The 14,742-nt window shown below is 43.3% G+C and overlaps 1 protein-coding gene across 1 annotated transcript in view; it reads right to left on the bottom strand.

Moving 5' to 3' along the window:
- Window positions 1–12,953, bottom strand: part of HTR2A (5-hydroxytryptamine receptor 2A) — a 58,298-nt gene extending 45,345 nt beyond the window's left edge. Inside the window, exons 1-2 of the mRNA XM_027116280.1 lie at window positions 11,633–12,953; window positions 8,292–8,492 (exon numbers count right to left, since the gene is read on the bottom strand). Coding sequence (XP_026972081.1) covers window positions 8,292–8,492; window positions 11,633–12,044 — 613 coding nt within the window. The 5' untranslated portion in view covers window positions 12,045–12,953. The remainder of the gene's footprint in view (window positions 1–8,291; window positions 8,493–11,632) is intronic.
- Window positions 12,954–14,742: the final 1,789 nt, after the last annotated feature.

Here is a 14,742-nt window from a genome sequence, read left to right on the forward strand (position 1 = left end):
TTAAAACTATAGTGACATATATCATTTTCACTCTCCCTCAAACCTGCCTTATTCAGCCGCACTGTCTAGGAAGGTAGGTTTTTCGACCTGCCTGAAGGCATGAGGTTGGACTCAGTGTTCTAAGCATTTAGTTTAGGGTTCTATGTGTGGTGTCCCAGTTTGTGAAGGCAAAGGACAAAATAAATGGACACAGCTTGTCTCTCCTATTATAAAAGTAATAGTGCATAAAATACAAAGTCATGCTTAGCCTTGAGGAAAAAAATCTTATTTACACTCATGATACTTCAAAATTACTCTGAGCTGCAAATATATTTCTGCAATGAAATGAGCACAAGAAAAAATGGTGTCTTTGCTTGCTTGTCAGGATATGACAATGTGAAAATAGTCATTTTCACATTTTCTATCTAATATGTACTTTAACCTGCTAAGGATGGTCAAGGAATAAGTAGCATTACTTTCTCTTCTCACATGGCATTAGCAAGGCAATCATCATGAGGAAAAGGTTTGCTCATTTTATATGTTGTAGTTGAAGTCATGGTTTCCCCTGATCAAGGGAACTGGGTTTATGAAGGCAAAATGAAATCCAGAGAACCTCAGGATCATTCTTAATCTAATGCTTCAATCTTTACTCTTATCACTTCTTTACTCAGAGAAGCTCACAAGTAGAAAACTCAATTGATTTGTAATTATGTTCATTTTCCTCAGAGTTAGATAGAAGCCTTGGCGAAAATAAGACGACCAAGCCGGTTGCAGTAAGGAGGGGAAAGAAGAGGCTAATTTCAGAAATACTCAGTGCAAGAAAACTTGAGTGATCTATGATGTGGTCACCAAGGTTGCCGTCTGTTAGATCCTTGCAAACTTTGAGGGTCAGCCACCTCCTCCATAGAGCCCTCCCTCCCATGATGCAGGTGTGACTGTTTCATTCTTGATCATCTAAAGCACTTTCATCATCATCATACTTGTGGCAAAACTACAGAAATATATAAGGGAAAATAGAACAATCCTATCATTCTAATTTTACCTTTTTTATGTTGTATACATTTCTTTTAAATTTTTATTGGAGTGTAGTTGATTTACAATGTTGTGTTAGTTTCAGGTGTATGGTAGGTCCTTATTAGTTATCTATTTTATACGTAGTAGTGTGTATATGTCAATCCCAATTTATCCCTCCCCATCCCTTACCCCCTGGTAACCGTAAGTTTATTTTCTACATTTGTAACACTGTTTGTTTTGTAGATAAGTTCACTGGTACCCTTTTTTAGATTCCACATGTAAGCGATATCATATGGTATTTGTCTTTCTCTGTCTGACTGACTTCACTCAGTATGACAATCTCTAGGTCCATCCATGTTGCTGTAAATGGCATTATTTTGTTCTTATGGCTAATTTTACCTTCTTGACAAGTGTGAAATCTTTCAGTAGTTTCTCAGTGCTAATATGTAAGTGTATCCATATATCATTACTATTATCTTACCCGAATGGGCCCAGACCGTGCATACCACACTGCAACTTATTTTACTTTTTTGCACTTAACATTCCTCCGGTGGAATATCAAATAACCCCAACTCGATATTTTTAACAGCTGCAAAATATTCCATAATTTAGGTAAAAATAATACATTCAGCCATGACCTAGCCTTTCCACTTTTCTGCTATTTCCCCAAATTCCCATAGATTCTTAAGTGTACTTTTGTGTTTCTGTAGAACAGATTCTCTCAAGTGGGGTTGGTAGGTCAAATTTTAATATTGAATAACTCTTGCTAGATTGTCCAAGAACAAACAATTCAAATTCACACAAACAGAATCTGAGTACATGGGGCACCATATCCAAAACTGCAGTGGGTGTTTTCACTCATTTTAATGTTGCCAATCAGATGGGTGATAGTACTGCATTGTTGTCTTAAATTACATTTCCATGACTGTAAAAAGGCTGAGCGTTTCTCATGAACTTTGTCCATTTTAACTTTCTGTGAATTGCCTGTTCATATAGTTTGCTTATTTCCCTGTTGGGTTGCTTGTCTTTTCATTTTTTATCAAAATGTGGGTGCTCTTTGTATGTTAAGGGTAGCAACCCTTGGTCTGTTATTCACAGACATTGAAATTTTTCTTTCGACTTTGTTTATATTGATTTTAGCCACATAAAATGTACTATTTCTAGTGTAGTCAGCTATGTCTATATCGATCTTTATGGTTTCTGCATTTTTTGACTTAAAAAAGATCTATTGTGCCACTAGGTTACTTTAAAATTATAGAAAAACCTATGAATTGGGACTCGGGGGTGAATGAGGAAATAAAACGATTTAGTGGGGTTATTTTGTATATAATAATAGAAATATCAGTGTAATGATTATTTGGGATGGGACTATAATCACGAAGGAGTGGAAAAGCCAAGTAGAAATTCAAACTAACGGGATGGGGCGAGGGAAATGAAGAAAACATTGTGTAAGTCAGCAAACATGAAATGGGGAAGAAAATGAACTCTTACAAAGAAAGATACATGATGAATGTAAAACGGGAGGAATAAAACCAATTTTGTCAGTGGTCACAGTAAATGGAGACAGGCTGACTTTCAATAGCAAAAGGCAGAGACTGTCAGATTTTATTTTAAAAAATCCATCTGTAAGTTGTGAAAATGTTTATTAAACAAAAGAACAAAGATATTAAAAATGAAGAGGTGAGAAAAGGTAGCCTGGAAAGATGCAAACGAGGAGGAGGTATGGAATATCAGTGTCAAATAAAGCAAAATTCAAGGCCCCAAACTGTGTCTCAGCGGGGATTGGGAGATCAAAAACTGGTGTTAGGGCTGTCTAAGCAGTCAGGATTTCAGGGGTTAGGATTCTGGAGTGAAGGGAAGAGGAAAAAAGTAAGGTAATAGTATGAGCCTCCTTTCCCTTTAAGGCGCTTACCAACTTGTTAGAAGAACAGATGGAGAGGTTGAGTAGAGACATATACACACTACTCTACAGAAGGGAAGTCTACTCAATTCTCTGTAATGACCTATATGGGTAAAGAATCTAAAAAAGAGTGGATATGGATAACTGATTGACTTTTTAATTAAGTTATTTTTGCCTGTGTTGTGTCTTTGCTGTGTGCTGGCTTTCTCGAGTTGTGGCGAGCGGGGGCTACTCTTCGTTACTGTGCGCGGGCTTCTCATTGTGGTGGCTTCTCTTGTGGAGCACGGGCTCTAGGTGTGTGGGCTTCAGTAATTGTGGCACACGGGCTCAGTAGTTGTGGCTTGTGGGCTGTAGAGCGCAGGCTCAGTAGGTGTGGTGCACGGGCTTATTTGCTCCGCGGCATGTGGGATCTTCCCAGACCAGGGCTCGAACCGGTGTCCTCTGCATTGGCAGGCAGATTCTTAACCACTGTGTCACCAGGGAAGCCCCTGATTCACTTTGCTGTATAGCAGAAACTAACATGACATTGTAAATCAACTGTACTCCCAATTAAAAAATTTTCAGAAAGAGTTAGCAGCCTTATAGGGCTGAGGAGACAGAAACTGGAGTTGAGGGCTCTTCAAAATGGAGAACACCTTGGTCCTCCGTCTGAGCTCATGGAGGAATATATCCCAGGTGTAAGGGCAAACTGAAAACAGACCAGTGGTTACAAGAACTCAGCCTAAACCTAGCTTAATCCCTGATTGGATTTAGGGGACCTATTCTAACTGCCTGCTAAAGTTAAAGGACCCCTGTCTGAAGAATGAGAACATCAGTGGAGTATCCACAATTTTCTCCCCCATTGTCAGTGTTTAATAAAATTACCAGGCTTACCAGCTGACAGAACCAAGCAGAAAAAGACCCCAGAAAATAGAAATTCCCAGGTTACTCAGATACCCAGATACCTGTGATTAGTATTTAAGAAAATAGATGAAAACATGGAGAGTTATTCCAGAGAACCAGAATCTATAAAAAGAATCAAGTGGCAATTCTAAAACTAAACAGGCAGTACCAAATTAAAAATAAAGTATATAGGTTTAAATAGCAAATTAGAAATAGCTGGTGAGAGGATTAGTAACCCAGGAGAAGAAAGTCAGTAAAATTATCCAGACTCAAGTAAGAATTGAAAAAAGGTGAAAAATGTAGAAAAGCATTTAAGAGTCATAAACATGGGTAAAAGTTCTACCATACAAGAAATTGGAGTCTAAGAAGTGGGTGGGGGAAGGGAGAATGGGGCAGAAGCAATATTTGAAAAGATAACGGTCAAGAGTTCTCCCCAACTGACAAAAGGCGTTGAGCTACAAACTTAAGAATCAGTACAAACACCATGTAGGTTAAGACCAGAACTAACCCACATCTAGGCACATCATAGTAAAATTTCTAAAATACAAAGAAAAAATCCCAAAGCAGCAGAGAGTGGTAAGAGATGGTAGTTTCTCAGGCAGTGGTCCCCAAACTTTTTGGCACCAGGGACCAGTTTCATGGAAGACAATTTTTCCACGGACAGGGGGAAGGGGCGGGGGGGATGGTTCAGGCGGTAATGAGAGCGATAGGGAGCGGCAGATGAAGCTTCGCTCGCTCACTGCCCACTGCTCACTTCCTGCTGTGTAGCTCGGTTCCTCACAGGCTGCAGGCAGGTACTTGTCTATGGCCCGGGTGTTGGGGACCCCCCTGTTCTAAGGAACAATAAGTCTGACAGCAGAGTTCTCACAAAGAAGCAATATAAGCTAGAACTTTAGAATGTTACCCATAAATTGCTGAAAAAAGATAACTGCCAAATTTGAATTCTATACTGAACAAAAATATGCTTAAAATGAAAACAAAATAAAAATGTTATAAAAGTTTTTTTTTATAAAAATAACAATATTGAGTTAAATATTCTAAGGTTTTTGCATCAGTTAAGAAGAGATAAGGGGCTTCCCTGGTGGCACAGTGGTTAAGAATCCCCCTGCCAATTCAGGGGACACAGGTTCGAGCCCTGGTCCGGGAAGATCCCACGTGCTGGGGAGCAACTAAGCCCGTGTGCCACAACTACTGAGCCTGTGCTCTAGAGCCCGTGTGCCACAACTACTGAAGCCCGCACATCTAGAGCCCATGGTCCGCAACAAGAGAAACCACTGCAATGAGAAGCCCACGTACCTCAATGAAGAGTAACCCCCGCTCGCTGCAACTAAAGAAAGCCTGCGTACAGCAATGAGGACCCAACACAGCCATAAACAAAAGAACAAACGTGATACAAGTAATTTGTATTAGCCTCCTTTAGGTCAAAAATGAATGCTGTAATCACTAAAAGGATTTAAAAGAATGGGATAACTTAACAAGCTTATAAAGGGGAATAATGAATTAACACTTCTTGATTAGTCTAAAAGAAGGCAAGAATGGAGAAAATCTGGAATATAAAATAAATGGGAAATGAAAATTGTAAGAGGGTAAATTTAAGCCCAATATATCTGGGTTACATTAAATGTAAATGAACTAAATATTCCAATTAAAAGACAGATTGGGGACTTCCCTGGTGGCATAGTGGTTAAGAATCCGCCTGCCAATGCAGGGGACACGGGTTTGAGCCCTGGTCCAGGAAAATGCCACATGCCATGGAGCAACTAAGCCCATGTGCCACAACTACTGAACCTGGGCTCTAGAGCCTGTGAGCCACAACTACTGAAGCTCTCGTGCCTAGAGTCCGTGCTCCGCACAAGAGAAGCCACTGTAATGCGAAGCCCATGCATCACAATGAAGAGCAGCCCCTGCTCGCCACAACTAGAAAAAGCCTGCGCACAGCCACAAAGACCCAACAAAGCCAAAAATAAATTTAAAAAAATGGCAATCTTCAAAAGTTTAAACAGAAAAAGACAGATTGACTAGATAAAAACAAAACAACTTTATATGCTTCTTACAATGTACCTAATATTAAGTCAGAAAGGAGTTTGACAGTATATAGGATGGAATAGGATATATCCAGAAAATGACAACGTAAAAAAACTGGCATAGCTATACTAGTATCAGATGAAGCAGAGTTTAAAACAAATAGCATTACACTTAATAATGATAAAAGAATCGACACAAAAGATAACTTAAACTTTGTTTTGGGTCATTAGCTGCATACAATGTAGAAAATGTAAATGAAAAATTTTGAAGAGGTTTGTGATATAATTAAAGACACCATTTGAAAAGGCACCAGGACGAGAAAGATTTGAACTAAATTCTATGTAACCTTTAAAGTACATTCCTACTAAATATTTCAAGACCTTAGGGGAAAATCAGAACCCTCCCAAATTTAATAAGGCTACAGAAAGAAACCTTATAAGGATAATAAACCAACTAACAAAGTCATAGAAATCCAATTTCATTCATGAATACATTCCAGGCATGAAAGGGCAGTTTAATATTAAAATCTACAAAGAAAATGAGATACATCAGGAAATTGAAGGGGAAAAACTGATATCAATAGATACTGAAAAGGCTCTAATAATTGGTAGAAGAAAACATGTTAGACCATATACAAAAAGTCTACCCTAAGGATTTAAATGTACAACAACAAAAAAACAACAATGGAAATAGAAACACTAGAAAAACAATTCGGGAGGCTATCTATGCTAAGCCCCTTCACTAGAACAGACATTATTATCTTTACCAACTCCTCAGACACACATCTCACAGACTTGTGGTATACAGCCTACGTAACTTCAGCGTTTCTTATGTTTTCTTATCTGCCTTCCCCGACCACATGGTGAGAGATCTCTGAATGCATACCTTAGTATATTCAGTGCCAAGCACATAGTAGTTATGCAGTAAAAGTTTGGCCAAATGGATCATGACCCCTGACCATCACCCCACAACTATTCATTCCAGCCTGCCTGCCTCCTGGGGTGATGGCTAGAAGGAGAGGAAGCAGACTGTCTTACTGGGCAGTAGTAAGGGTGTAAGGCTTTCAAATAGGTTTGACCCAGGGTGATTCCTGGTTATGAGCTGTGTCATCCTGTGCAACTTATTTCTCTGCAGCTTATTTTCCATGAGGTGCTTTGAACATGACTGTGTCTCTGGTCGTTGCTCAGAAACAGCCCTTACTACTACCGCTCTTATTAAGCTTGACTAAGGCAGGGAGAGGGGTGGCATGCGACTGAGGGTAAAAGATTGGGTGACTCTCCCAGCGTCTGTCTCACCAATGGGACAGTGTCCAGGGGTAAAGCTACGTAAATTTGACAATAGCCTGGCTCGCTTCATTCACGTTATTCTTGCCCCTCTAATTGCATTTCCCTCAGCAACTGTCTGTCTCATTCCTCAACCCTGGCTGCACCTCAGTCACCAGGCCCTGCTATGGACCAATGAAATCAGAACTCTCCCCAGGGCTTTTATGTGCAGCTGGGATCGAGAACCACTAGTCCTTCATTCTCTTGATCCTAGTAGGATGAGTCCAAGATTGCACAGGCCCAGAAACTCCAAGCATATTTTGGGAGCGACCTCTGTTTCCCAGGAAGGAACTTATTAAGTTCAGCAGTGCAAGCAGGGTTTGGAGTCCTTGATGTCAAGCCTACCACCAAATCCGTTTCTCATGTTAGTAGATACTGGCACCCATGTGGCCGTAAGCAGGCACATCGTTCCCACTTGGCAACTTTAAAACAAATCCCAGGGAATTTTTGGTTATGAACCAAGCCTGCTTAGGGGACAGGTGCAATTGACTTAGCTGCCTGGGAGCTGTTCCTTTAGCTTCCCCTACCTGGGCTTTCCTGTTAGGTGTGTGAGAGGAGATCAATACTGGCAACAGGTGAAGGTGTGTAATCGACCCGAGTGAAGTGGGTTGAAATCCTCTGGCATGTTTTATCATAAGAGGAGGAGGAGGAAGTTTACAGTAAGTGCTGGGTACTTCTGCCACCATCCTCTGTCCTCACTTTCTTTCTCCCTCTGAGTTACGGCACCTGGTACCTTCTCTATCCCCCAGAAGCTGTGTATTCTCCAGTACAGGGCTCTGTATTCTTATACTGACCACAAGTCCAGTGATTATAAACATTGAGGTCTCTGGGAAACTCAAGATCTAGGAATTTAGAAACTTGAGTGAATTTGAAAGTGTGAGATGGGGAAAGTGTTTGGAGGTGGCCATGGCACAGTTATTCTCACGTTTGGCTCTATCGGTGTATATGTTTTTACCTGTGCAAAAAAGTACAAATTTATGTTGCCAGCCAGTGACATTAACAGATTTTTCTTTCCTAAAGCAAATCTAATAATTACTATAACACGTCTTGCAACAAGCAAAACAGTACATTCAGGATGTCAGGGTTCAGTGCAACAAAACAGGACAGGTCTACTTAGAAGGCATGAACTGTCATTGCAAATGAGATTCCAAAATACCGTTCCTACTTACCTACTGATATAGTCCAAACAGCAATTATTTTCAGAAATGCCTTAGTTCTGGAGTTAAATCGGCTGTGATGGATGGGGTTCTGGATGGCAACATAGCGATCCAGGGAGATGGCACAGAGGTGCATGATGGAGGCCGTGGAGAAGAGCACATCCAGGTAAATCCAGACAGCACAGAGCTTGCTAGGCAGAGGCCACCGGTACCCTAAGATGCAGAAGGTAAGCATCAGTTAGCGACCTTGACCGTCTCTGGTGTGTGGAATTTACCCTGCTTGAACAGTTTCCATCCTGGGAAAAGGCACAGGTAACAGCAAAGGGCAACCCAAGATATTAATATTTTCAATATTTCAAAACAGCCTAATGGCAACTGTACTTAACTACAATAAGATTGCAGTGGCTGAATACAAGGTTTGAAAACTTCTTGTGGCTGGAATCATGCTGGTGTGCTGTAAACTCCGGGTGTGTCTCCCTGGGGTTTCTCTCGTTCGGTCTCCTCTGCCTAACAAAATCTACCTCCTTTTTTTTTTTTTTTTTTTTTTTTTTTTTGTGGCGCATGGGCTTAGTTGCTCCATGGCATGTGGGATTTTCCCGGACCAGGGCTCGAACCCGTGTCCCCTGCATTGGCAGGTGGATTCCTAACCACTGCGCCACCAGGGAAGTCCCTCCTTTTTGTTTTTGATGACTTAGGTCAGGAGCTATGAGGTACTATGGGTTCCTCTACTGAAGCACCTCTTGCAGTGTGCTGTCATTATTTATTCACATATCTTTCACAGATTGTGGGTTCCCTGAGGTTAGGCCGTCTCTCAGCCATTATTACAACTGCTCAGTCTTGCACAGTGATGGCATCTAGTGGTCTCTCAAAAGTGCTACTGGTGTGAATGAAGAAATGATTAAAAAGCCAGATTGGGAATTTCTTTGTGAAAACGAAAAATTATTACCTAATAATACTTTGGGGGTTAAACTCAAACTTGGGGGGTGTGGGGTGAAAATGAAGACAGTGGTAAAGAAAAGCATGGTATTCTTGTCCTGAGAACTGTTTCAGGGCAGTGGTGCTCAAACTTTAACAAGCCTTCGAAGCTCTGAGGTGGTTTCTTACAATGGGACTGCTGGACCCCATCTCCAGGGGTTCTGATTCTGAAAGCGTGCAGTGACGCAGGGGGATTTGCATTTCTAACAATTTCCCATCTGGTACTGACGCTGCCGGTCCAGGGACCACACTTGGGTAACATCTGCCTAGGGCAGTGGTTCTCACCCAGGGCTGCACATTAGAATCAGCTGGACAGCTTTTCTGTAGGTCCTGATGCCCAGCAGGGTGGGTGGAGGGCGCCCCCCAACATTAAAGTGATTTAAAGCTACCCAGAGGATTCCCCTGTGAGACGCACTGCAGGAAGTCACCTGCTGCACTAGGAAGGCAGGGTATGCCTTATGGGACACAGTCTCCTGTTTCTGTTTTAGAGGGAGATCAAATGGTTATATAAACCTTAATTAGTTTTGATGACAATATAAGCAATGGTGTTAAATCTGTGCACATGTGAGAAGGAAAATTATGAAGACCACCTTTCTTTCACGGCATTCTAGATCCACAGAGCTGAACGAACTCTCTAGTCACAAACATACTCTCTACCAAAATGCCACCACCGATATTTAGAAAAGTAAAGGGTGCAGGATACAGGTTGGACTTGGTGCCTTTCACACCATTTGCAGAGAGCTTGAGCTAAAAGGAGAGAACTTTTCTTAGCAGTGCCTGGGGGGAAGCCATGCTTTGCCTGGTCGGAACTGATGTTGACCCTGGGAGGAGTTTTCTCTGCCAGGAGGCAGCCGCGGGCCGTAGTTTGGGTTTCCGTGGTGGGGATAAGGAGGGGGCATTTCCTCAGCCACCCAGCGGTGTCCGGAGGACCAGTTCAGGGACAGGACCAGTTCAGGGACAGTTCAGATGCCTGCCCAGGCATCTCTGGGCAGGAACCAGCTGTGCGCAGAGCGGTGGCCGCCAGGGGGCGCCGTTGCACCCCGAGCCGGAGGCTCCGGGTAGATGTCGGCTTTCTAACCCGGCTGGCCTTTGCTCGTCCCCACGGGCAACTCGGGGGTCCACCTGCCGCTCGGAGGTCCCTCCGCCCACCCCCCACCGGGCTTTTGGTTCCCGGACAGGCCCTCTGAGAGTCATCTCCCACTCCTGGAGTTTGCCTTCAACGCAGCGGGGTTTTAGGAAGCGGGAACCTCTCCAGGATGTCTGGGAAATGACAGGCGAATTTAATCGAATCATCCTGGTGTGACATTGTGAGTGGTCAAGCGGAGGCTGGCCTTGCAAAGAGCACTATCGACCTTGTGTAAACCGGCGGCCCTGCGCTCTATGGCTCACCTCCTTCCTCCTCCATATTCCTTGGGGCTGGGTTGATTTTTTTTTTTTCTTAAGACTTGGCCAGAACATCCCTTCTAAAAGACAGCGCTCATAACTTGTTTCTAGCCCTGCGTGACTGCCGGTGTGCCTGTGTCAGCAGTCGGAAGATTCTCTGCCCCCTTTTAAAGAGAGAAATCTAGCTGTATTACTCATAATTTGTAAAGAATATCACATTCTGCTTCCCGCTGAAGCCATCCCAGTGTCTGCCTACTTGCTGAGAGGTCTGACTCTTTCAAACTCTATTGAGAAAAAAGCAAGATTAATCTCTTCCCATGTGTTTCCCACCCTCCTCCAAACCAGACGGGAGGAGTTTATGCCTCTGCATGTTTAAAGAGTTGAGGTTCTAATTCAAAGGCACACTTCCAAATTAGCTTCTCTGGGCAGGGAACAATTTAAAACTGGTATAATTCATTTATTCTAATGGAGACTCCATATTTTAACAGTAAACCCACTGCACCACTAATATTCTCTCTGCAAATGTTCCAAGGTAATTGGGAAAGTTTTACGCCTTCATTAGAAGTGCTGAAAACAGTGTGACAAAGATAAAACTGTCCTGTCTTGAGGGCTGTAATATTTGGTTGAGAATATAAAGGAGCGAAAACCAAGTGGATTCAGAACGACAGATGTCATTGCTTCATGACTGTATTGGGACCTTTATAATTCTACATAAAATGTACATGTTTTTCAGCACAACACCTTATCTCCCTGCATAAAATATACATGTTTCAAAGCACAAAACTCTCCAGTGATCACACATAACAGGTTGTCTGATTTCTTAAAATGTGAGGTCTCATTTTAAAAGTAAAAGTTAAACAGTATAACATGGTAGACCCTCCTGTATAAACAAAGCCCTGCTCTTAGTTTGTCCCATGAGCCCTGACTCATCTGCTAATAACATGCACATGCTTTGTTACCAGTGTGGGTACAGCTGGGAAACCAACGCCACTCACCATAAAGGATGGTTAATGTGGACACGGGCATGACAAGGAAACCCAGCAGCATATCAGCTATGGCAAGTGACATCAGGAAATAGTTGGTGGCATTCTGCAGCTTTTTCTCTAGGGACACTGCCATGATGACGAGTATGTTTCCAGCAATGGTTAGAATAATCACTACAGTTGTCAACAAAGCAGACCAGTTCTTTTCCTGGAGATGAAGTAAGGAGAAGCAGGGTGGTGACAGGCAGCCCTCACAGGAAAGGTTGGTTCGATTTTCTGAGTCCACTGTCCAGTTAAACGCATCCGAAGTGTTAGCTTCTCCGGAGTTAAAGTCATTGTTGTAGAGCCTTGTGTCGTCATTTAATCGCATTAAGGAGTTTGTAGTTGAGCTCAGAGAAGTGTTTTCTTCACAGAGAATATCCATGTCTAAGCTGGAACTTGTAGCAGATGAAGTACCGAAAAACCGAGTTACAGGCTCTGCTCACCATTCAGCTTTACGTCCCCATGCTCTGTCACAGGCTGGCGTACGTGCTGGGCTTCTTTGGTTGGCTTTTTTTCTCCCATTATTACAATAGTAGTTAAAGAACTGCGGTGGCTTCCTTATATTTCCTTCCTTCACAATTTCAGTAGAATCCTTTGTCTGGTTTGATTTTTTTCTCCAAGGCAAGGGCAAAAAAGCAGAATGAACTTTTAACATAGAGGTTGGAGTTTTTAGCGGTCAGGGAGAAAAACGTGATCCTGGCCAAAAAAAAAAGTTTTGCAACTACCGGGAATCTCTCTTAGCTCTGTCTCATTCGGTTGGTTATGCTGATAATACTAGTTGAGCCACGGCAGCGTTAAAACAGCAAGCAATCCAAAACAGTGGGGCTGGAGGTACTCTACACTGATAGTCAATTAAAAATACAGCCAGGGTTAATTTCATAGTAATTGGATGTACTTTGGGTTATAGGTCTCCGTCAGTCTTAGGCTGAATCGCCACGGCTGCCGGCAGGAATGTCAGCTTGTATCATGTGGCTTAGTTAATCAAAGAAAGAAAAAGTCTTCAGCAAAGATCAGCAGACAACTTTCCACTCTAGAGATTCTCACTGAAACGAATCCATTTCGGCCAAGCAGCCTTTCAAGCCAGAAAGAAAATTATACAGCAATAAAATACAGCAGCCTGACTTACATAGGTCGGTCTTCAGGGTCCACACGGTAGACACACTTGGCTGTTCTGTGACTCGCTGCATCTCTCATGGCGGTTAAGCCGGCAGAAAGCCCCTTTTTCCCTGAGCGTCGTCCACCAGCGTCATAGTAATTCGATTTCTGTTTTGCTGACTTCAAAAACTGCCTGGGAGAGTCGAGCCAGTTCCAGCGCTGCAAGGTCCGCGGCGGCTCCCTCTGCCCCCGCCTGGCTGGGTCCCTCCCTCCCTCCCTCCCGCGGGGCTCGCCTGGGCCGGGCGCGCGGTGAGACATCGTCCCCAGCCCCTCTCAAAGTCGCACAGAAGACATCGCAGGGCACAAAGTAGGCAGAGGCGCCTGCACACGGGCGCTCGTGGTTTCCCCGGGAATGGACTTGCTGCCGGGCCGCCTCGTTCACTCCGGCAGCCCTCCCTCTATCTGTGTGTCATAAACTGCAAGGTAGCAACAGCCAGGGAGGGCGGACCAGACGGGCTTTATTTATTTTTCTTCCCTCTTTTTGCTACATATTAACAGTGGGAAGTTTTCCATTGCTTTTTAAAAAGAGAGAAACGGGAGAAATCGCCCTTTGTACAGATTCCTAAGGCAGGTAAGCCCCACTGAGACGTTTTTTAGGGTGAAGGGTGAAGAGAGAACGTAAATAAAGCCAGAGAACGGTATATCCGAGGAGCATCGGTGCTTCCGCGCAGAGCCCACCGAGCTTGTGCCTGAAGTGGAATTACTGACATCGGTGACTTGGGCTCAGAGTGGCTGAGCAGATTTTTGGTGATAACGCTGATAAACTATCAGTACTGTTTATTATTAAATACATACGTCATTCAACTAGCTTGTTTTCTTCGGCCGAAATATACCCCCTAGAAGTAATTCAATACCTCACATGTGGAAGAGAATAAGTTGGTTTCTCCAGAGGTAACACTAAAGGACAACCAGCTTTACTTCTAAGAAAGCTTCTCAGATTTTTCAAGAAGGTAGATATGTCAGGGGCTGTGTGTGTGTGTGGGTGCGTGTGTGTATCCTTATTTTTACAGGTGGGAAAATGGATTTTTTCCTGAATAGTTTTCTGGGTTTCTGTCCATCTTTTCTTCTTTACGTTTTCCCTAGACAAATTAACCTCCTCCCATGCCTTCAACATGTTTTTGGCCAAATCTGTACCTTCACGGTGGGTTATTTTCCTCAGCTCCCAACCTAAATATCTAGCTGCCCAGCAGGCCCTTCTATCTCTAGCCTAGGTAGACCTTGACCTTAGCATCTTTTTTTTTTTTCCCCATCCCGCTGCCCACCTCTCAGTGCTTATTTCACCCGTTCACTTGGTAAAGGATTCATCATCTCTTTCCACATCTATTCCCTCGTTCTCACGGCCCGATCTTAAGAAGGTCTCCAGTGCCACCTCTGTGTATGTATTTCTCAAATCTCTTCTCCAGCCTCCAGCTCTCACTTCTTTGGTTAAAGGCGGCTGCATCATTGTCTCCTGGGCTGGAGCATGAGCTCCCTCCTCACTGCCCCTCTGCTTCCCGAGTAGGGGTTGGGTGGGTGAGGGTAAGGGGTGATTGCCACGTATCGTAGACCCAGCAGCTGAGAGAGCACAGGCTTTGGGGTTAGAGTTCCCTAGTTTTGAACCACAGCTGTGTAACTCATAAGCAGCAGAACCCCGGACAATCTAGTTGCTCCCTTTGATCGTAATGAAGCTGAAATGCGATAACTAGTAGAAATATGTAGCCCATGTCTGACTGCTCTTGAAGAATGTTAGCCATGTTAATTCTTATGAATATTCTTATTGATATTACTAAAAACCCCTGCAGTTTGTGTTTGCATTCCTTCAGTCTCTGTAGGGCACATGGATTCTGTCTTTGCCCAAGCCCACTGCTCCCCCTTTTCAGGCCTGGACTCCTGTAACTCTCCCACCAGCAGCCTACATGCGGATGAACTTGGAAGTTTCTGATGAT

This window comes from Aethalodelphis obliquidens, unplaced genomic scaffold (genome assembly GCF_003676395.1).
Source record: "Aethalodelphis obliquidens isolate GAN/ISIS:26980383/991018 unplaced genomic scaffold, ASM367639v1 scaffold16, whole genome shotgun sequence".
Classification (NCBI taxonomy): Eukaryota; Metazoa; Chordata; class Mammalia; order Artiodactyla; family Delphinidae; genus Aethalodelphis; species Aethalodelphis obliquidens.